General features: G+C 40.0%; 4 protein-coding genes across 4 annotated transcripts; 2 read left to right on the plus strand and 2 right to left on the minus strand.

The window, feature by feature from the left end:
* Window positions 1–681: 681 nt before the first annotated feature.
* On the plus strand, window positions 682–3795 carry LOC114362080 (WD repeat-containing protein 61). The gene is made up of 7 exons (XM_028317338.1): window positions 682–856; window positions 931–1043; window positions 1120–1286; window positions 1481–1716; window positions 2343–2530; window positions 2985–3156; window positions 3661–3795. The coding sequence occupies exons 1-7, from the start codon at window positions 839–841 to the stop codon at window positions 3748–3750; spliced, it is 984 nt and encodes a 327-aa protein (XP_028173139.1). The 5' UTR covers window positions 682–838; the 3' UTR covers window positions 3751–3795.
* An 838-nt stretch (window positions 3796–4633) lies between these two features.
* Window positions 4634–10127, plus strand: LOC114362085 (WD repeat-containing protein 61). The gene is made up of 7 exons (XM_028317344.1): window positions 4634–4838; window positions 4937–5025; window positions 5105–5253; window positions 5337–5572; window positions 6440–6627; window positions 8828–8996; window positions 10003–10127. The coding sequence occupies exons 1-7, from the start codon at window positions 4701–4703 to the stop codon at window positions 10111–10113; spliced, it is 1080 nt and encodes a 359-aa protein (XP_028173145.1). The 5' UTR covers window positions 4634–4700; the 3' UTR covers window positions 10114–10127.
* A 2478-nt stretch (window positions 10128–12605) lies between these two features.
* On the minus strand, window positions 12606–23495 carry LOC114362076 (uncharacterized). Its single transcript, XM_028317335.1, has 5 exons — window positions 23448–23495; window positions 23158–23205; window positions 16122–16711; window positions 13443–13578; window positions 12606–13271 (listed from the first exon to the last, which is right to left on the minus strand). Exons 1-5 carry the CDS (start codon window positions 23457–23459, stop codon window positions 12606–12608), a joined length of 1452 nt encoding a protein of 483 aa, XP_028173136.1. The 5' UTR covers window positions 23460–23495.
* On the minus strand, window positions 21498–22609 carry LOC114362082 (cuticle protein 8-like). The gene is made up of 3 exons (XM_028317341.1): window positions 22509–22609; window positions 22014–22348; window positions 21498–21919 (listed from the first exon to the last, which is right to left on the minus strand). The coding sequence occupies exons 1-3, from the start codon at window positions 22518–22520 to the stop codon at window positions 21562–21564; spliced, it is 705 nt and encodes a 234-aa protein (XP_028173142.1). The 5' UTR covers window positions 22521–22609; the 3' UTR covers window positions 21498–21561.
* Window positions 23496–23560: the final 65 nt, after the last annotated feature.

The raw sequence follows: 23560 nt of genomic DNA on the forward strand, positions 1-23560 counted from the left end.
TATTTTCAGTCTTGGACTCTCGTTTTTAGCCAATTAGATTCTTCAAGAGGAAATGTAGCATAAAAATATGGATTGTATTGAATTGCTAACTGAAACAATTTGGATATTATTGGTTTATTTTAGTGGAAATCGAGCTTCAGAGTAAAGTTCAAAGCTAAATAAAACCAAAAAAAATTGAACTGCCACTCTTTGTTGCTCTGTGGTTGCCAGTGTTGCCAGAAGGTTACTTTTGTAACCTTTTAGGTTACTTTTGAACTGCATTGGTTACTTTTAGGTTACACTAATGAAAAGGTTACTTTTAGGTGATTTTTCAGAAATTGTATAATTAACTTTTACAGGTTATTCAGTAAAAAATATTAATAGTGACAATTTAAAAATTATGTCATTAACTGCATTTAAACATGAATTTGATTTATTATTTCTTAAAAAAAAAAAAGTTTTAATAAAACGCAAATCCATGAAACGTTTTTATACGACCGGTCACTTTTCGGTCTTCATGGAATGGTCAAAATTTTGAATTTAGGTAAGCGATCGGTGATCAATTTCATTCATTTTCCATCCATGAACAACCTTACACAATNTGAAGGTTACTTTTTATTCAAAAAGGTTACTTTTTTTTATATTTCTGGTAATTTCTGACAAGACCCGACTGGCAACACTGGTGGTTGCAGCACGTCAATCAATGTCAAATTTGTTTGCTTGCTACTGTCAAAAATAGCGAGTTTTCGTGTTTGTGTTTTTTGATTTGATTGTATTTTGTGATCTTTAACTTTAGTTTTATTGGACGATACAATACCTAATATTAAGGCACCTATAATTTACAATCACTTAAAGAAACATGTCTATCACTACACTGGTAATCAAAAATTTTGTTGTAGTTATTAAACGACCCACCGGCATTCTGTTTTCAATATTGTTTGGTTTTTTCAGTACTATTTACAACTAAAAAAAGAAAATGCTCATGAAGATTCTGTTTGGTGCTGTGGATGGAGTAAAATTGGTAACGAGAAGCCCAAAGACGATGAAAATGTTGAGCAATCTCAGTAAGTATTTTATAACCTTACCATCCATCATCCAGCGCAGTGCTGCAGTGAAACATTATGTATTATTTAATTTTAGGGACTCTAATCATTCGCAAGAAGCCGCAGAAACCTATGTAATCACTGGAGGTCTTGATGACCTGATTAAGATATGGCAGTTGGAAAATGGTAAACTTGAATTGAAACATAAACTGGAAGGCCATTCCCTTGGAGTTATCTCAGTTGCCGTAAGCCCCGACGGAAAAAGTAAGCCCCATTACACATTGATTTATAGTACAGTTTTTGTAGGTATAATCTACTCATTACTTGTTTGTTATGTCATGTCTCTTTAATTTTAAAATAATAGAACCAACATTGGCAAAACCAGTGTGCTTCAATTCAAATACGCACCATTGAAGCTATTAGGCAGAATAATTAAGAGAACCAACTTTTTTTTTCAGCTCTAGCCAGTAGTTCCCAAGATTCATCACTAATACTTTGGGATATTGCATCTGGTGATAAAATAAAGACAATGGAAACTGGGTCAACAGATGTGTGGACTTTAGACTTTTCCCCGGATGGCAAGCATGTTATTTCAGGCAGCAATGCTGGCAAAATATTGATTTTTAGTGTGGAGACTGGGAAGCAAGAACAGACCTTGGATACTAGAGGAAAATTCACACTGAGTGTAGCCTATGTAAGTTTTTTTTTATAGTTTTACTAGAAATATTTCTATATTTTGTACAATATCTTGTAAGCAATAATATTTTACCCATGGTACTGACCCTACTGCATTATTTTCAATGACTGAAGTCTGCAGAGAAACAACTTTTAAAAATTTTGAGTGGTTTAACCCAGGGTTCGAGGATATATATCAAGGGATATATATCAAGATATATATCGGATATATATCCGATATATATCAAGCCGGTTTTGATGATATATATCAACTTTTAAAATTTGTCACTGTATTTGTACTTTTTGATATAAGATTTTTATTTTTTTAGTTGATTTTGCCGTATTTCAAAGATATTTTATGTTTTTGCTTTATTTGTCTGATTTTAAGTTTTAAAAACATTAAAAACATGTTTATGTAACACATATGCAATTGTATTCATGAATAATACAATAAAATAATACTTTGGCTTTCATACAAAATTGATATATATCAAAGTTGATATATATCGGATATATATCATAAATATCCGATATTTTGATATTTATAATAAATATCGGATATTTTCGAACCCTGGTTTAACCATCATGAACTAACAGTGTAGTGAAACAGGCCCTTTAATAACTTGCAATTATGAATATTTTCAGAGCCCCGATGGCAAGTATATTGCCAGTGGAGCGTTGGATGGCATCATCAACATATTCGACGTTGCACAGGGCAAGATCAAGCACACACTAGAAGGGCATGCTATGCCGATCCGCAGCTTATGTTTCTCTCCCGACTCACAACTCCTTTTGACTGCATCTGATGATGGGCATATGAAACTGTATGATGTGTAAGTGTAATTCTTCTTTCTACATAATGGTAACTTGTGTACAGAATTATACTGTGGGAATAGGTGCTATTACAGATTTATGCTGAGGTAATAGGTGCTATTACAGACATGATGTGGGAATAGGTGCTATTACAGACTTATGCTGTGGGAATAGGTGCTATTACAGACTTATGCTGTTGGAATAGGTGCTTACAGTCTTATGCTGTGGGAATAGGTGCTATTAGTTTATGCTGTGGGAATAGGTGCTATTAGTTTATGCTGTGGGAATAGGTGCTAGTACAGACTTATGCTGTGGGGAATAGGTTCTATTACAGACATGCTGTGGGGAATAGGTTCTATTACAGACGTATGCTGTGGGGAATAGGAGCTATTTTGCTTCAAAAATTTATAGACTGTTTCTATACTTCCTATGTGTGAATAAAATTCTTCAAAACGATTCTACTATCATTTCCAGGGTCCATGCAAACTTAGCAGGCACACTGTCAGGGCATGCATCCTGGGTGCTTTCTGTAGCATTTGCTCCTGACGGCAAGCGGTTTGTGTCAGGCAGTGCTGACCGGACCGTGCGTGTTTGGGATCTTGACAGCATGCAGTGCCAAAATGTGTTCAAAGAGCATACTGACCAGGTAAAACTGGAATATTATTGTTTTAAATTTTTTAAAGCTATATCACCATGAAATCGTAGGGGGCCGTTCAAGTATTACGTAAGCAGATTTCTTACCATTTTTTACCCCCCCCTCCCCCCCTGTCATCAAAAGTAAGCAATGCACTTACCCCCTCCCCCTATGCTTACATAAACATTTTGTTATAACTAAATGTTTTTTATATTGTCATTTTTAAAATAGGAAAATTCATGAAAATATTAGGTTTAACTGATACACATAGAGTAGGGAATAGCGCACGGTAATTTTCCTAATCAGTTCTCAAAGCGAGTGCCTACGCATATGTATTATTTGCGGGAATCCCCGAAAAAACGTAAATAACTAACGATGACGTAATCATCATCTAGACCCCCCTACCCCCCATGTCATCCAAAATAAGCAAAACAGAGATGCCCCCACCCCCCCTTGGTGCTTACGTAATACTTGAACGGCCCCTAGCCTGACTGTATGTATTTTTTTATGTTTCAGGTGTGGGGAGTTAAATTCAATGCAGAAAGCAACAAAATTGTATCAGTTTCAGAAGATAAAAGTGTAAATATTTATGACTGCCCATTATAGCGAGTTATAATAATGTGTATTGTAATATAATGTACTTTTTAAGGACTTATTGTTTTTCATTTCTTATTATAAATATGTAAATGCAAAAAAATATGTACACATTTACACTTCTGCAATTTCTTACAAAACTTGCGCACAAAAAGCAAATCTAGTATGAAAATCATCAAACTTCTAATGCTCGTAACTCAGCTCAGACTGAGTTTAGAGGTATACATGTCATAGTAAGTTTGGTTTATTACACTATTTTGTAGTCAAAAAACAAAGTTTGGTCGATGGCCGCGCGAAAAAAAAAAGACGCCACTTTCCATACAAAATCTGGCATTGCCATTTCTGAACGTTATCAAGTACTGTCACTGTTAGAGATGGGTTATACTAGGTAAATTTGATACTAGGTGCACCTATTCCAAGTATTTATTAATACTTGATCCAAATACCTATTCCACCTAGTACGTAGTAATTTACCATACTTGACGCGACTAGTGCGGACTAATCCACGTATTATGACTTTAAAATACAATTTTCTTTGAAAAGATACAACCGTAGTATTAATAATGCAATTTGAAATTGAATAATAACCTCTATTTGATGGTAGGGTCGGAAATCGTGTAATTTAAAAAATACTAGGTGGATGACTACGGATTATGCAATAATAACCTCTATTACTTTGATTGTAGGGTCGGAAATCGTGTAATTTAAAAAATACTAGGTGGATCAAGTATTTTAAAAATTGGAATAGGTGCCACTTAGTACTGTAAAATACCAAGTGTGTGTGTGGATCTGTTCTAGTAAATACGTCTCATCTCTAGTCACTGTCAATGTGACATTTGTGCTTTGTGGTGACATTGAGCCTGTTCCATTTTTTGTGTGATTTTCCTTTTTTGATAAAACTGTTAGAGCTGTTGTGATTTAACGAGTTTTTCATACATATTTTCTACAATATTTATAGTTAAATGTATTTTCAAAACTCATTTCAAAACAAAACAGCTGTTTACTGCTTTGGACTGTTTGTTTTTCTAAAAGGATTTTGTTTAGAATTAATTAATTTATTAACAAAGAAGTACATTTTTAACATGCCTGCAGCAGCAATCGTGAGTACAAAGACTGTCTAAATAAATATGTTGTTATTTTATTCGGTAACCTATAATCTTAGATTAATTAATCTAAGCCTATAATGTAATCTTTACAGTATTCTATATTGTTAAAAAAAGAAAATGCTCATGATGATCCGATTTATTGCTGTGAATGGACTAGAACTTGCACTACATCGGATCCCAAGTAAGTATATTGCATGTTTGGTAAGAGCCAGTTCCCTAAAACATTAATATTATTTTTATTTTAATATTTTAACCTACAGAGGTCCTTCGAAGGAGTTTGTCCTGACTGGTGGGTTGGACAACTTAGTAAAAGTATGGATGGTAGAGAACAACAGATTAGAGCTGGTTCAAGCTTTGACTGGCCATGAAATGGCTGTAATGTCAGTTGCAGTCAGCCCAGATGGACATAGTAAGTTTATTTAGTCCAAATTCTGTCAAAATACGACAGTGTTATAGGTAGGCTTTGTATAACAATGTTTTATCTCTTTTTAGGCATTGCAAGCTCATCTCTAGATTCAATGCTTATTATTTGGGATTTGTTATCGGGCCAGAAAGTGCACGAGGTAGAAACAGGCGCTACAGATGTATGGAAACTTGTATTCTCACCGGACGGGAGCCAGGTGGCCACTGGAAGCCATACTGGGAAAGTTATTATTTATGGAATAAAAGATGGCACTGTAGATAGGATTTTAGACACCAGAGGAAAGTTTGTGTTGAGTGTGGCCTGGGTAAGCTTTTAATATAAGATTTGTTGCTCTTTCATTGATGCTTTAACCTTTGGCGTGCTATTGAGCCGCGCAAAACTGCGCCCGCCAACTGCTACGGTTTTCAAATGATGTTTCAAAATGACAAAGTAGTCTTGTCTTAGATCTGAGACATAGCAGTTGACGGAGGTTGCACAGATCTGAGACAAAGCATAGGAGAGGTTAAACAACTTTTATACTTTGTTATAATATTACAATTTTAACTATTTCACCATTAATCCATTTTCTTATCAGAGGAAAAAATCTAATTAGATATTGTGAAGTACAAATTGAGTAGGTTGGTAATGATATTAAGTCTTTGCTTGTGAATATTACAGATGTATTTGGGGACAGTTTTTTTATTTAATTTTATCTTATCTTTATTAAAGAAACATACAGCCTTGTTTGATACATGCAGCTTAAAATTAAGTGGCTTACATGCTTATGCTTATTCTTTATACAATAGTACGCCGATTATCCGAATTAATTGGGACCGGAGTCGATTCGGATAATCGAAAATTGGGATAATCGGTCATAGACTGGCAATAGAGTAAAACGAACTGTCACACATAAAATAAACTTTATTATGTTTATCAAACAGATATATTTCTACTGAGCGTTATTGTAGAACTGCTACAATAACGCTCAGTTAAAATATATCTGAGTTCCAACAAAACAAATCAAAAATTACTTGGTTTTAATTTTTAATATTATGCTTAGGACCGATTCGAATAATTGGCGATTCGGTTAATCGGCGTTCGGATAATCGGCGTTCTACTGTATTTGATTTACATAAAAAGTATTTTTTTTAAGTATTTATATTCCACGATTTATCTAAATTTTTTCACACAGAGTCCCAACGGCAAGTACATGTCTTGTGGCAGCGTGGACGGGACGGTGTGTGTGTTTGACGTCAGCCAGGGGAAACTGGTGCATACGGTGGAGGCTCACCGCCAGGCCGTCAGAAGCGTCGTCTTCGCGCCCAACTCGCTTGTGCTGGCCAGTGCTTCTGACGACGGGACTGTGAAATTACACACTGTGTAAGAAGCTTTGCTGTTGAAGCATTACTTAGTAGGTTTATGTTACGCAGAGGGCTACTATTAATTTGAATTTTTAATTGAAATTTTGTTTAATTAATTGACAGAATAAATTATTAGACAAGTATCTGTAGTCACCTACGTATTAGGCGACTTTTAAAATAAATCTTATACCCTAGTATTTGGTTAGAACAACTACACTCGCGAGCAAAAGTATGGAATCACTTACATGAAGTTGTTTCCACGCGGTCTTGTGTACTAACGAATTTGTTAGTAACAAAAAAAGTAGCACCATTTTAAAGATTAAACTTTTAACTTTAAATTGATACCAAATTCATTTTAATCACACCGGTATTTAAAAAGATATCCCGGCTGATGTGAAGAAGTAAGAAAAAAGGCATGTACCAACTGTTTGATACGTCGCGAGTTGCGGCCTATTTACCCCCTATAAAAGCACGTGTTTACGGATTTTTGCGTTCACACGTTGATCCATACACATCTCGGCTTCTTTTGACACTTTACCTGGGATTCTACACCTACAGAAGCAGCACAAATCATTGCACTGTTGCAAGAAGGGCTCAGCCAGCGGGCTGTCGCACGTCAGCTCCACATAAGCCAGTCCTGGGTTTCGAAAGTTTTAAGACGCTTTTGGGAGACTGGTGGCTTTATCCCGAGACCAAGTTCTGAACATTGCCGGTGCACATCGCAGAGGGAAAACCGTTTTTTCATGTCAACTTCTCTACGAAATCGTCATTTGACTGGTATCGACGTCCAGCAAGAGCTCAGAAATGTTCGTAGGATAGCTGTTAGCGAGTGGACAGTTCGTCTAAGATATGAGCAATAAAATTTGACTCCAAAAAGGCCTGCCACAGGCTGGAAACTGACGGCAGGTCGCCGACAAGCACGCTTTCAATTAGCTCGCACTCGGAAGGCGAGTAATGGAGGCGAGTTTTGTTTTCCGATGAATGCAGACTGTTTTTGCAGTGCAGCAGTCGAAGAGGTCGGGTCTATAGACGGCCTGGGGAGCGATTTGTGCAGTGCTGGTTGGCTAAAACATTGGCTTATGGGGGTGGCTTGCTCGACTTCCCATCGTGATGTGTAGGGGCAAATTGAAAGCGTGCTTATCGGTGACCTGCCGTCAGTTTCAAGCCTGTGGCAGGCCTTTTTGGAGTCAAATTCTATTGTTTATATCTTAGACGAACTGTCCACTTGCTAACAGCTATCCTACGAACATTTCTGAGCTCTTGCTGGACGTCGATACCAGTCAAATGACGATTTCGTAGAGAAGTTGACATGAAAAAACGGTTTTCCCTCTGCGATGTGCACCGGCAATGTTCAGAACTTGGTCTCGTGATAAAGCCACCAGTCTCCCGAAAGCGTCTTAAAACTTTCGAAACCCAGGACTGGCTTATGTGGAGCTGACGTGCGACAGCCCGCTGGCTGAGCCCTTCTTGCAATAGTGCAACGATTTGTGCTGCTTCTGAAGGTGTAGAATCCCAGGTAAAGTGTCAAAAGAAGCGGAGATGTGTATGGATCAACGTGTGAAAGCAAAAATCCGAAAATACGTGCTTTTATGGGGGGTAAATAGGCCGCAACTCGCGACGTATCAAACAGTTGATACATGTCTTTTTCCTTACTTCTTCACATTAGCCGGGATATCTTTTTAAATACTGGTGTGATTTAAATGAATTTGGTATCAATTTAAAGCTAAAAGTTTAATCTTTAAAATGGTGCTACTTTTTTTGTTACTAACAAATTGGTTAGTACACAAGATCGCGTGGAAACAACTTCATGTAAGTGATTCCATACTTTTGCTCGCAAGTGTATTATTGTTAGTGGTTAGTAATATCATTATTTAGGCCTAGGACCGCGCCTAGGATGCGCGCCGCGATACGCTATTATCGCGCCGTTTTATCGATTTTTCGCGATATGCCCATACATTTTGACTTCTAAAATCATCGATAAGATTTTATCACGGCACGCATCCTATCATAATCATCGTCCTTTCCACTACTAAACATAGCCCTCCCCCAATCCCCCCTCCGATCCGGTATTGGATGGATTGACGACGTCAGAAAGATATAGCTGAATGAAAAAAAAGGCGGAAGATCGTGTTTTTAGAAATTCCTTTGAAATGATTGCTACCTAAATGGTATAAGAAATTAAAGAACCCAAGTTGATGGTAATCGTATTTCTCTACTAGCGCGAGTGCCGGCCACATAGCCACTTTAGAGACCAAGTCGATAGCAGTCTGCGTGGCGTTCTCTCCCGACGGCAGCCGGGTGGCCGCGGCCGCCGGCGACGGGACCGTGCGGGTGGCGCAGGCGGATGACCTGAAGGTGCTGCATACCTTCCACGAACACACTGACACGGTAAGTCTTGGAAATTAGGAAGACTTGATGGCATTTGTAATTTTATGCCAACCCAACGCGAGCGCTGCGCGCTGGTTACACAGCTACCGTAAAGATGAAGACGATAGCGGTTTGCGTGGCGTTCTCTTCAGACAGGAAGATGAGCCACAAATGTTCCACGAACATACTGACACGGTAAGTCTTGGAAATTAGAAAGACTTGATGGTATTTGTAATTGTATGTCACCTTAGAGATCAAGATGATAGCGATCTGCGTGCGTTCTCTCCAGGCAGGCAGATGACCTGAACGTGCTGCATACCTTTCACGAACACACTGATACGGTAAGTCTCCAAAATTAGGAAGATTTGATGGTATTCGTTTTTGTGTACCAACGCCAGCGGCTGGCCACATAGCCACCTTGGAGATCAAGTCCATCGCACCAGTCCTGGATCTGTCAATAGGCCGTATAGGCCGCGGCCTAGGAGCGGCAGATTTCAGATGATGCTTACCTACTCGATTTCAGAAGATAAAAGTTAAATAAAGATCCAACCCCACCCTAGCCTACGGGTGGCAAAACTGTAAATCCGCCACTGCATCGCACATACGCGACGGTAAGTCTTCGGATATCACGAAGATTTGATGTCGACTGCACCTGTACAAACCGTTAAAATGTAATGCGTTAACTATGTGCAATAAATTATTTTTAACCTTTTATTACAATTTCGTCATTAATTGTTTCGGTCGAGGTCTGCAGTTGTCGTTTTCTTCGACATTTGGCTTTAATAACAATAATTCGTGAAGGTGGTTTACCATTACAGTTAACATAATATTAGTACTAGGTATTACTATTACGTCGAATTTTTTAAATAAACATACTTCTTTAGCCTATTTTATAGCGCCTGAAAATAATTTCTTTTTTGGCAAGCAAAGTAGGACAATATAAAATCCGATTTCATGGACTACGTTATTACACCCTGTATAACTAACTTTATTATAATCGTCTTAATTATTCAAAATATCTTTTCAGGTATGGAACATCCGATTTAACGGTAAAGGTGATAAGTTATTGTCTATTGCTAAGGATAAATGTATCAATATTTATGAATGCCCAGTGCCACAGAAACAAGCCAAAAAGTAAATAATGCATTAAAACAAAAAAATAGTTTCATTACCATAAACTTATACCACAATAAGCTTTAGGTTGTGCTTTAGGTCTTATTAATTATGTCGTCTTTGACCAATAATTTAGGTTGAAAAATAGCGCCTATTTATTACGATTCCTCGTGTTTTGCTCTATTAGTCGCCGCCTGTATCTACTTATTTTGTAATTCAGTACTTTCCTTGTCTTAACTGTTGATACATACCTAATTGCTTTGAGTAACTAATGACCGCATTAGATTTACATATTGACACGAGTAATGATGAATGATCGATAAGACTCAAGTGGAGGTAATGTGTGACCAATTTTACTTTCGGAATTGGGATAGGCTAAATCGGCCTTCGCTAATATAACCAGTTGACAAGCGACATTGTGTCCACACACGAAGTTCGATATCGGAGGTATCGTTTTCGTAATCACGGCCGGCGGCGCCATTCAATGAGGTGAAATCACTATGCGGCGCTATGAATAATTCAGGTGCGGTGAACCACCCACAACCCACCAACCACCCTGTATCGGGGACGCGGACATTTTCGCATGTATGCTGGACCAATAAGCTTGTTAAGTCATATCCGATGTGGTGCTTGGGCGTTCGTTTATGTACTACGCTTCGCACCTAAGGCGCACCTAGGGAGTTAGGGCTAGGAGACGAATAGCAATGGCTGTGTTGATTTTGTTCGACAGAACTGTAAAACAGAACTTCGTGTGGTGCGAACGCTAGTGTGGTTGATGATACAAACCTGTCTATATTTTGAGGATTGAAGGATGGTTCTTAAGCAATATTGAAATACAGGTTAATAGATAAAAATCTGTGTTAGTAGAAAGACATTAACCTATATTTTGTGTTCTTTCTATCTCATAGTTTGTTCTCCAGCTCAGTCTATCGGCGCGAAATACCTACTATAAAGCTTAAAGTTTCATCATTCACAAATCATTTTGTGATTCCTCTTTACTTACTCGCATTACTTATACCGAGTTATTATGGCTATTTCAATCAACCTGTCTTAAAATGTAATTAAATATTGAAGTAACCAATAATCTCTAAATGATAATGTAGCTTTATTTGAAAGCGGGCTAGGGCGGGCAGTTTTTATTCCCCTGGCGGGGGCGGGCGGCATCGCGGCAGGTAAAAATGAAGAGATTGCTTTTTATCTGTGCAGCGGCAAATTGAATGTAAAGTCGATTTCCCGGCGGGCGCGTAATGCCACGCAAATTAAGCCGGCCGATTCACTTCTACCAATGTAAATATTTTTGATAAATACCTCGCTTTATGTAACCGAAGCGATCAATTTCGTAGGCTGAATGGCCCCACTGCGATGTCGTCTTTAGTGGTTTTGAATAATGTTTTTCAGTGGCTTCAGTATTAAATTAATGTTGTGTATCAAACAACAAATTGCCTGGACATCTACTTCATTCACTTGTAGTTTCTTATTTTGACATTAATAAGTTTTTTTGTTTTGATTTGTATTAGACTAGGTACCTAGTTAGACTTCTCCAAAAAACTACGGGCTAGAATAGTCTTGTGTTTGTATGCGTTAGTGGCTAATGCTGGATTTCTATATTCAATCCTAATCCAAATTATACGGATTTGGATTGTGAACTGTCAAATTTTAATATGTTTTTGGCCAAAATAACTGCGGTTTTTGATGTTTTTACATTTTTATATTGTTTATAAGACTATTTAAACAATATTAAAGTGTAAATGCATCGAAAATTTTGGAAATATAATCTTAAACTGAATTCAATTTGACAGTTGTAATCCGGATTTGGACAAGGATTGAATATGGGAACCGGGCGTAAAACTTCACAACTTTTACCTACCAGAGTTCGTGGTTTGTTTATCAAATCTAAACCGTTATCCAAAACAGAGTTTGAAGATTACTATTAGGTTCTTTTTAAACCTTAATACCTCCTATTAATTTCTATCTGAACTACCGTGACCTTTCTCATTCCAAAAAAACCATCACGATAACAAAGCTTTAAATTACAGTTGATCCATCCGAACTCCGCGAAGGGTTGCAAGATCGTTAATAATAGCCCTCAATCCGCTTACTGCCAAATTAATCAACGAACGTGAGCCCAACACTAGGGGAGAAAAGTAGTCGGACACCTTTCGACCCCATATAATAATTAAAAATAAATCTTGCAGAATAAGTAGGTGTAAAAAGTAGTTTCATTTAACACTAATAGGTATACAAAAGTCATCATCAAATGGATTCTTAAACTCTAGCAAGTTAGGTAGGCCTGCTAATACATTTGCCAGACTGGTTAGATCCTTACTCCTAACCTTATTCTATTTGCTATAAAACTGAGTCTAGATCTGGACACAACGTCCTATGTAAAGTAGTTAGCAATTTACATACTTTTCATTTGAACAATGGTTTAATGGAAGTCAAAACAGAAAAGTTAATTTGAAAATAATTTATTATCATCTAGCCAGTTCAATAAATAACAACATCAACAATTATAACTTAGTGGTGGTAGGACACGGCGGGAGATGAGAATGTAACGTGGCCAAGGGGGGCGCTGTAAGCGACCTTGGCGACGGGGGCGGCGTAGGAGACAGGGGCGGAGTAGGCGACCTTGGCAACGGGGGCGGCGTAGGCCACGGGAGCGGAGTAGGCGACCTTGGCTACAGGGGCGGCGTAGGCAACCTTGGCGACGGGGGCGGCGTAGGCGACAGGGGCGGAGTAGGCGACCTTGGCGACGGGGGCGGCGTAGGCTACCTTGGCGACGGGGGCGGCGTAGGCGACAGGGGCGGAGTAGGCGACCTTGGCGACGGGGGCGGCGTAGGCGACCTTGGCGACGGGGGCGGCGTAGGCGAGCTTGACGGGGTGCGCGGGCGCGGGCGCGGGGTGGCCCTCGTAGCGCACGACGGCGTTGAAGCCGTGCTCCTTGTCGGCGGAGTAGTCGACGACGCGCGTCAGGCCGTCCGGCTGCAGCAGCGAGTAGGAGCCGTGCACGGCGTCGCCGGCGCGCGCCTCCTGCTGCTGCTTGATGTCTCCGCTGTGCTCGTCGTGCACCGAGTACTGGAACTCGTAGTGCGCGGGCGCCTCCACCTCCGCGTACGCCACCTTCGCCACCGGCACCAGCGGCACGGCCGACGCCGCCACGGCCAGGGACAGGACCACGAACAACTGTAAGAAATTCATTGTTAAACTTTTTGACAACTTTTTTTCTAAGTGAAAATAGTGAATAGAAGTTCCAAAAGAGCACTGCGTATTGGAATTCAAATGCTTTAAAAATAGACTTCATGGTGTTCAGGTATTTTGTTTGTCAACCATAAAAATATCACATTAAGTGCTTACTTTAGCTGCCATGTTGTTGTTGAATGAGTCTGAGTTTGACTGTGACAATTTGTGAGGTGCGACACTTTTTATACGCGTGCGTGTGCTCTCAGGGTTGCGCCGTAGCAGTGCCTGCGGCAGCTTAACGCGGTTCCTACTCCTAGGTTACTACTCTAATTAACACTACAATGCCGGCGAGTTATGGCGGTCAATCCCAATCAGATCAGTGTGAAGTCCCTTGAAATAAACATCTAAGTATTTGCGAATTCTCACGCGTGAAAATAGTTTGCATAATTTTCCCGTTTTTGCAACATTTTTCATCGATGCTCCGCTGATGTTGGTCATAGCGTAGCGTGGTGTTATATGGCATAATTTAGCCTTCTTCGATAAATGGACTATCAACACAAAGAATTCTTCAAATCTCACCAGTAGTTCCTGAGATACGCTTACAACCAAGCAAAAACCTTTTCAACTTTACAATATTAACTACTAGCTTTTGCCCGCGGCTTCGCCCGCGTGGAATTTTGTCTGTCACAGAAAAACTTTATCGCACGCGTCCTTGTTTCAAAAACCGGGATAACAACTATCCTATGTCCTTTCCTGGGAATTAAAATATCTCCCTGGCAAATTTAATCAAAATCGGTTCAGTGGTTTTTAGGCGTGAAAGTGAGACAGACAGGAGTTACTTTCGCATTTATAATATTGGTATAGATTTTAGATATAAATTAATACTAATTTGAAAAAAAGTATCCATAACACTACAATAAATGTCGCATTTATAATTTTTACCTGTTTGTTCCAAACGACATGCAGCGTACTCGTAATTTAAATGAATAATTGGGAACACCTTGATTTGTTTTTAACACGCTTTTATTAGGTCGTCGTAACTATGTAATGGAATCTAAGAATCTAAATTACACGCACTTCTAATTCTTGTATCATCATGAAAAGTGGCAATTAAACAGGGTGGAAACGATAGGTGACCTCACTCGATTATTTCTAAACTATATAAGATATAAAAAAACTAGTCTGATCCTGAAAGTGCTTCATGAGCTATAGAGCTCATAGAGATATTGGTAGCGTATGATAGCATACGCTATCAATAATAGGTTACAGAATAAACTGGATCTATCCGAAAATTCAATGTTTCCAGCCTCCATACATTTGGTAAAGCCACAAATTATTGAAAACTACTTACACAAGATATCGTATAACTGGTTACTGATCCTCAAAGTGCTTCACGAGCTCTATCCAACGGTATCAACAAAAGGTTACAGAATAAACTGGATCTATCCAAAAATTCAGTGTTTCCATTTTACATACATTTAGTACTACCACTAGTCATGGCACTCATCTATTGATAATATTATAGCAAGTAAAGCCTAAAACTAATGTTTTCCATAAATAAATAATTTTCAATAAGAATGCAAATGATGAGTTTATTTTAAGTTTTTTTTTAAATACACTTTTAACATTGTGTGGTTGGCAATGTTGGCATACATTTAGTATGGAAGCTGGAAACATTGAATTTTCGAATAGTTCCAGTTTATTCTGTAACCTATTATTGGTACCATTTGAAAGAGCTCGTGAAACACTTTAGGATCAGTTACCAGTTTTTCGATATCTTGTATAGTTTAAAAATAATCAAGTGAGATCACTTAACGTTTCCACCCTGTATGTAGATTAGATGACAATACAATATTATAGTACCATCGAGCTGGTCTGATGATGGAATCGGGAGGTGGCCATAGGAACTCCTAAATGAAACGGCGGAAAATCATTGAGTTTGGGTTCATGGGATTTGTTTCTAAGAGCACTTTAGTGCTAAACGATGTCCAGGGTCCTGATGATGGAGTCGGGTGGTGTCTATAGGAACTCCTAAACGAAACGGCGGAATCGCATCGAGTTTGGGTTCGTCTTTTAGTGCAGTAATTAAAAGCGTGTTTTTAGTTTTTTAACTATCATTATAGTGATGACCATCCAAGTTCTGAAACGTAGCTTCTCACTATAGGTCTTATACATAAGTTTAAAGTTGCACAGCGTGCTACGGAGAACTGAGAAGGCTATGCTCAGTGTTTCTTTACGAGATCGAATCAGGAATCATGAGATCCTGAAGACATAGCCCGGCGGATTAACATTAAGCTGAATTGGCAATGTGCAAGACACATTATACTCACACAATATGTATTCATAGTACGCAGAACTGACGGCCGATGGGGCAGCAAGGTTCTGGAGAAGAAGCCATGTATTGGAAAGCACAGTTTGGGACATCCACCCACAATGCAGGCCGCTACCAACAGGTCAATATGGAAATCATTGTTCTACACTACTGTACCTATGTTCAACAGTGGACTTATATTTATTAAAAAATCGACGGTGTTCGTTCATGCTTCGCTGCTGATCATAACTGAATATATTTCGTCAGATGTATCTAATGTTATTAGTACTATCTGAAGCCTCTGTAGTGTGGTAACAAAATTCACCCTACTTACTTAATTCATCGTTGATTTCAATGTAGGCTTCGCTAGCTAGCTAGGTAGATGCTACCGTATTTTTGTAATAACTAAGCATCTATTACTGATACGAAAATAGTAGAACCTAGAAGAGTTGGGAGTCAGTAAAAAATTGTGTCAACTTTTGTAATAATTTATTAGTACCTAAGTATTCGTTTCAATAAATAACAGCATCAACAAAATAACTTAGTGGTGGTAGGAGACGGCGGGGGAGGCGAAGGTAACGTGGCCAAGGGGGGCGCTGTAAGCGACCTTGGCGACGGGGGCGGCGTAGGAGACAGGGGCGGAGTAGGCGACCTTGGCGACGGGGGCGGCGTAGGAGACAGGGGCGGAGTAGGCGACCTTGGCAACGGGGGCGGCGTAGGCTACGGGAGCGGAGTAGGCGACCTTGGCTACAGGGGCGGCGTAGGCAACCTTGGCGACGGGGGCGGCGTAGGCGACAGGGGCGGAGTAGGCGACCTTGGCGACGGGGGCGGCGTAGGCGAGCTTAGCGACGGGGGCGGCGTAGGCGAGCTTGACGGGGTGCGCGGGCGCGGGCGCGGGGTGGCCCTCGTAGCGCACGACGGCGTTGAAGCCGTGCTCCTTATCGGCGGAGTAGTCGACGACGCGCGTCAGGCCGTCGGGCTGCAGCAGCGAGTAGGAGCCGTGCACGGCGTCGCCGGCGCGCGCCTCCTGCTGCTGCTTGATGTCTCCGCTGTGCTCGTCGTGCACCGAGTACTGGAACTCGTAGTGCGCGGGCGCCTCCACCTCCGCGTACGCCACCTTCGCCACCGGCACCAGCGGCACGGCCGAAAAAATGGCTACTGGGTAACATCTCGCATTACCTCGGAGCAAAAGAATGGCTACTGGGTAACATCTCGCATTACCTCGGAGCAAAAAAATGGCTACTGGTTAACATCGCGCGTTAACTTGGAGCTAAAAATGGGTCAAAGTTACGCGTCGTGTCACAACGCTTATAATAAAAATGTACGAGCACTTGCACAAAATAGTTGTTACAACCAACCTTTTGTTGGGTCTAATTCTCGTCACTACACTGCACAACTTAAAATAATTACGTTTTTTGTCGGTAAAAACGTCCTGGTGACGTCACTTAAGCATTTTTCTTATACTGCGTGCGGTCGTTGCGCGTGCGCACAAAGGAATGAGACCGCTCGGACACCGAGCCCACAGCGTGGTAGGGGTGGGGTTGCCCGCTCTTTTGTTTTTTAATACTACTACGCTGAATATTGTGTGCGGATTGGGTTGTCGTACAGGGGTACTACTACATGGTAAAATAAATCTCGGAGGCGAAAGCAGGATAATTCTTATTTTTTATAGTAATTTTAAGGGTAAGTGTGTATGTTGTGTTAGCCTGCCATTGAATGTTAAAACATCTCACGTTTAAACTCGATTAGGATCAATTAAGTCAGATAGGTGCATGTTATTACATTTTCTATTGAAATTACAAGTTATTGTTATCCGTGAAAAATTGCCGCTTTTTCTGTGGTTTGGTAAAACCAAAATTTGATGGGAGTGTCCATTTTTCAGTGGAAGATCTTTTTCAGTTACTCTTTCATTGATTTATTTCGGTTACAGTTAAGCTTTCAAAGTCAATTAAGTATTTAGTAGCGATATTATTAGTTGTAAAGCATCGGAAATTACCTATCCAAACAGGTGAAAGTTATAATAAAAGGACCAGTTTGTGTTAGGTGTTACAAAGATACTAATTTATTTTGAATACAATTTACATAAAATCGGATCATATTCAAATATCTCGTCTCGCCTACTTAAAATTTTGTTTGTTTTATGTATAACATTTGGGATGATTAGTTTTTAATAATAAAGAAGAACGGTCATCTGTGACCCAGGCCCGACAGAAACGAGACATACCTCAGTTTTTTTGTCATGTCTTAATTAGTTAAATTATATATTTTTTATATTCGAAATCTATGTATAACACCAAAATATTATTACCCTTTGTTTTTGTTCAGGCGTTATACGAAAACTAATACAAAATGCCTATTTATCACCCAAATTGGTAAATATTATGTACCTAAATGTCTATTACAGCTGCTATGGAATGTATCTAGGTGACCTGGAGATAAAGCCGGATTATACAGGGTGGTTATACATATGGAACGATAACTGATCTCACTCGATTATTTCTAAATTATACAAGATATCGAAAAACTACTGATTCTGAAAGTGCTTCACGAGCTCTTTTAAATGGTACCAATAATAGGTTACAGATTATGGAAGCTGGTAACATTGAATTTTGGATTTTGTAACTTCTCGTTTCCACCCTGTATAATCCGGCTGTATCCCCAGGTCACCTAGATACATTCCATAGCAGCTGTAATAGACATTTAGGTGCATACACTTACCAATTTTGGTGATAAATAGGCATTTTGTATTAGTTTTTGTATAACGCCTGAACAAAAACAAAGGGTAATATTTTGGTGTTATACATAGATTTCGAATATAAAAAATATATAATTTAACTAATTAAGACATGACAAAAAAACTGAGGTATGTCTCGTTTCTGTCGGGTCTGGGTTTTTTTTGTATGGGGCGTGACCGTTCTTCTTTGTAGGTACCTACTTAAACATATTTTATATTAAAATATGCGATACATTTATAAACGCGTTCAAAGAATTTTTATTAAGTACCTACTAGCTGTCCCCGCGACTTCGCGAAAATCATATTTCCCGTTTTTACAACATTTTCCTTTACTGCTCCGTCCCTATTGACTGTAGGGTGATGTTATAGGTATAGCCTAAAGCTTTCCTCGATAAATGGGATGTCCAACACAAACATATAACTATTTTCAAATCGGATCAGTAGTTCCTGAGATTAGCGCGTTCAAGCAAACAAAGTCTTCGTCTTTATAAACACTACAGTATAAAACAAAGTCGCTTTCCGCTGTCTGACCCCTGTATGCTTAGGTCTTTAAAACTATGCAACGGATTATGATGCGGTTTTTTTAAAATGGATAGAGTGATTCAAGAGGAAGTTTACCTATATGTATATGTATACCTCAGATGTATACCTAGGTACTTAGCACCCGTGCGAAAGCCGAGGCGGGTCGCTAGTATTACTATCCCTACTAATATTATAAATGCGAAAGTTTGTATGGATGTCTAGATGTTAACATGTTTGTTGACTATGACTATGACTCTTTCACGCAAAACCTACTGAACGGATTTTGATGAAACTTTACAGTTCTTTTTCTTTATTATTGTTTACAATTCAGAATAACTTAAAGGCTATAATTTATGACGATCTATGACAAATTACATTTCACGAGGCTGAAGCCGCGGGCAAAAGCTAGTAGATTAATATACATACATAGATATCCCATAAGTAAGGATGTGTTTTGAGACAGACGTTAGACTCATTTCCCAGTTGAAATAAAACGACTTGGTTCCTGATTCCTTAAACTAAATCCACCAGGAATCGAACCCGTTAAGTTTTTTTATGCTCTTAAACTTAGATGACACAGCGCACCATAATATTCGTTGTCATAAATCAAATCAAATCAAATCAAAAAATATTTATTCAGTTTAGACCACAAGTGGCACTTATGAACGTCAATCGAAAAAAATAAAAAAAGAAAAAGGTAGCCCTTATGGGGCACTTTACATGTCTCCTTATCTTTTGGGCCCTACCAGCGCTTCGAGACAAACATATGGCAAGTGCTGAGAAGAAACGCCGGAACAAACTCAGTCACCACTTATTGCCAGGAATTATCTAACGGTAAGAATAGTCAAATTTAAGTACATCAAATATGTGCAGACTGAACTGACCACGCATCCTTGTCATCAATATAGTCTCGAACCTTGTAGTACCCTTTGGACATAAGGGTATTTTTTATATGTATCTTAAATTTGTTTATTGGCAATTCGACAAGGTTGTGTGGTATTTTGTTAAATATGGTAATACATTTCCCCAAGAATGAATTACCTATCTTATGCAACCTAAATGATGGAACAGCAAGTTTATTCTTATGTCTCGTGTTAAATGAGTGGACGTCACTTTTCTTAGTAAATAAATGTATATGTTTACGGACATACATAATGTTATCAAATATGTATTGCGAAGCCACAGTCAATATATTGATTTCTTTAAAAACTTCTCTAAGCGAGTCACGTGGTTTAAGACCGTATATTGCCCGAACAGCTCTTTTCTGTAAAATGAAAATTGATTCTATGTCTGCTGCTGAGCCCCACAGTAAAAGACCATAAGACATAATACTATGAAAATAACTAAAATATACAAGCCTTGCTGTTTCAACATCAGTCAAGTTTCTGATCTTTCTCACCGCAAAGGCAGCTGAACTAAGTCTTCCCGCCAAGGCAGCAATATGGGGGCCCCATTGTAATTTACAGTCTAGGGTAATACCTAGAAAGACAGTAGAGTTTATCAGTTCAATGCGTTCATTATTTACTGTAATATTAGTATTAACTTGTTTGACATTAGGCGTAGTGAATTTTAAACATTTGTTTTTTTTTGCGTTTAATAGCAAATTATTAGTTGTAAACCAGTCTCATACTTTGGAAAGAGCATTATTCACGTCGTCAAATATTTCCTGACGCCTGTCAGTTTAAAAAATTAAAGAAGTGTCATCAGCAAATAATACTATCTCACAAAGGTCCTTTGAATAAATAGACATAATATGACAACGAATTGTCCCAATATTGATTTTTTTTCCGATGATAGATCTTTTCTAATCGTAATGTACTAAATAAAATATGATTGGTTACGTAAAGAAAACAACTGAATCAAATTAATTAATAGAAAAATGTTCTATACTTCCTACCTACCTAGATATTTTCTACTCAAATAAACTGTAGAAAGTCATGGTAAAAAGCTTTCATACACAACAGGAAAGACAGGCCTCGCGATCTAGCAGGAGTTTCTGTAATTGATGATCACAAAATACATGAATTACTAATTAATGTCGGGCCCAAAAACTATGTTATCAACACCAACCACTATTCTCAAAACAATCAGATTCACAATAATTAAAGGTGGGTTCCCTAAGTGTGTTCGAAACACGTTTCACATTTATATACCGATACTTTTCGTAGAGTTCATAGTTTTTTTGTTTGGTGGTGGATTCATGATCAGCGAGAGAGATGATAGAAGTAATATTATTTGTACCTATACCTACAATAATTGTAGGACAAGGTCTGAATGTAGGAAGCTTCTTGGCAAGTGAATATCGTCGTGATAAGGAGCTTTCAATCCATGTCTATTTGTTTGAGTAGCATTATTTTTAGAACTCCTTATCCAAAGCGTGTTTACCACGTATAAAGTGGGAGCGATATGGGTCGGATACACGACGCGTCAGTTAAGCTCTTACTTGACGATAATTAGATAAGTAGGTAGGTACCTACTTAGTACCGAAATATTCATATCATAAAATAAGATCATTAAAAATTATCGCTGAGATGGGAAACATGATTTGCACAAAATTGAATAAAATTGTAGATAGAGCAACCCGTGACTTAACTTTCTCTTGATTTTAATAGGTACCTATGTCGAAGTTTGCAGGACATACCTAAATGTTAAAACAAAAAAGTCAGTTTGAAAATAATTTATTATCATCTATCCATTTCAATAAATAACAACATCAACAAAATAACTTAGTGGTGGTAAGAGACGGCGGGGGATGAGAATGTGACGTGGCCAAGGGGGGCGCTGTAAGCGACCTTGGCGACGGGGGCGGCGTAGGAGACAGGGGCGGAGTAGGCGACCTTGGCAACGGGGGCGGCGTAGGCCACGGGAGCGGAGTAGGCGACCTTGGCTACAGGGGCGGCGTAGGCAACCTTGGCGACAGGGGCGGAGTAGGCGACCTTGGCAACGGGGGCGGCGTAGGCCACGGGAGCGGAGTAGGCGACCTTGGCTACAGGGGCGGCGTAGGCAACCTTGGCGACGGGGGCGGCGTAGGCGACAGGGGCGGAGTAGGCGACCTTGGCGACGGGGGCGGCGTAGGCGAGCTTGACGGGGTGCGCGGGCGCGGGCGCGGGGTGGCCCTCGTAGCGCACGACGGCGTTGAAGCCGTGCTCCTTGTCGGCGGAGTAATCGACGANGCTTAGCGACGGGGGCGGCGTAGGCGAGCTTGACGGGGTGCGCGGGCGCGGGCGCGGGGTGGCCCTCGTAGCGCACGACGGCGTTGAAGCCGTGCTCCTTATCGGCGGAGTAGTCGACGACGCGCGTCAGGCCGTCGGGCTGCAGCAGCGAGTAGGAGCCGTGCACGGCGTCGCCGGCGCGCGCCTCCTGCTGCTGCTTGATGTCTCCGCTGTGCTCGTCGTGCACCGAGTACTGGAACTCGTAGTGCGCGGGCGCCTCCACCTCCGCGTACGCCACCTTCGCCACCGGCACCAGCGGCACGGCCGTCGCCGCTACGGCCAGAGAGAGGACTACGAAGAACTGTAAGGAATTTATGATTATTACAATTTAATATCCATTATAATTAATTTTGTTGGTCATAATTAGGTATTAACCTAGTTTTTATTAGTTACGTTTTTATTTATTTCAGTAAGTAAGTACACACAGTTATTGTACGAAAGAAACAATGTCAAAAGCTTACTTTGGCTGCCATTATGACTGTTTTTGTGCGAATCTGAGCTCGACTGTGACAATATGCGGAGCACAACACTTTTTATACAAGTGCTTGCACTTCAGGGTTGCGAACTTTCGGCGGAGATAGCGCCCGCGGCTGCTGACGAACTCTAATTAAACCTACAATGCCGGCAAGATATGACGGCCAATTACAATGGGATCAATTACATAATCGCTTGCTTTTTAATTGAATGATCAAACGAACTTACCAAGTGAAGTTCGATCTAAATTATCCTGTTTTCGCCGAAGAGATTTATTTTACCATGTAGTAGTACCCCTGTACGACAACCCAATCCGCACACAATATTCAGCGTAGTAGTATTAAAAAACAAAAGAGCGGGCAACCCCACCCCTACCACGCTGTGGGCTCGGTGTCCGAGCGGTCTCATTATATTTAGAGAAGAGATGACATTGACGTTTACCTCCAGGGAAGAAGNGTCGACGACGCGCGTCAGGCCGTCGGGCTGCAGCAGCGAGTAGGAGCCGTGCACGGCGTCGCCGGCGCGCGCCTCCTGCTGCTGCTTGATGTCTCCGCTGTGCTCGTCGTGCACCGAGTACTGGAACTCGTAGTGCGCGGGCGCCTCCACCTCCGCGTACGCCACCTTCGCCACCGGCACCAGCGGCACGGCCGACGCCGCCACGGCCAGGGACAGGACCACGAACAACTGAAAAAACATATTTATCAGCATTTATCTTTCAAGTATTTAGATCGCTGCTTGTATTAAACTTTTCATTATATTTTCAACCATATAATGAAATCGATCTACTATAGATATACCTACTATAGAGAATAAAATCATATCAAAATTAAGACGAGAGTTTCTATTAAATGTTATGTTCTATTACATTATCATTATTTTCTTATAATCTTAATTTAAATTGAATAAGAAATGGGAACTAAACTTACTTTAGCTGCCATTGTTGCTAATAAGATTGTCAAAGCTCGACTATGACTTCCTGCGGATAGCGGCACTTTTTATTCAAGAAAATGCGCCTACGGCTTCGGCTGGTGACAGAGTT

Source organism: Ostrinia furnacalis, unplaced genomic scaffold (assembly GCF_004193835.3).
Source record: "Ostrinia furnacalis isolate ACB-3 unplaced genomic scaffold, ASM419383v2 OfSCF6168, whole genome shotgun sequence".
Taxonomy (NCBI): domain Eukaryota; kingdom Metazoa; phylum Arthropoda; class Insecta; order Lepidoptera; family Crambidae; genus Ostrinia; species Ostrinia furnacalis.

Coding starts and splice junctions, on each gene's coding strand:
- LOC114362076 (XM_028317335.1), bottom strand. Junction 16,712..23,157: donor CGGCGTCGGCCGTGCCGCTG/GTGCCGGTGGCG, acceptor GCCGTGCCGCTG/GTGCCGGTGGCGAAGGTGGC. Junction 13,272..13,442: donor ACAACAACATGGCAGCTAAA/GTAAGCACTTAA, acceptor AATTTCTTACAG/TTGTTCGTGGTCCTGTCCCT.
- LOC114362085 (XM_028317344.1), top strand. CDS start 4,701: ATGTATTTTCAAAACTCATTTCAAAACAAAACAGCTGTTTACTGCTTT. Junction 5,026..5,104: donor TGCACTACATCGGATCCCAA/GTAAGTATATTG, acceptor TTTAACCTACAG/AGGTCCTTCGAAGGAGTTTG. Junction 8,997..10,002: donor TCCACGAACACACTGACACG/GTAAGTCTTGGA, acceptor ATATCTTTTCAG/GTATGGAACATCCGATTTAA.
- LOC114362080 (XM_028317338.1), top strand. Junction 1,044..1,119: donor GAAAATGTTGAGCAATCTCA/GTAAGTATTTTA, acceptor ATTTAATTTTAG/GGACTCTAATCATTCGCAAG. Junction 1,287..1,480: donor CGTAAGCCCCGACGGAAAAA/GTAAGCCCCATT, acceptor TTTTTTTTTCAG/CTCTAGCCAGTAGTTCCCAA.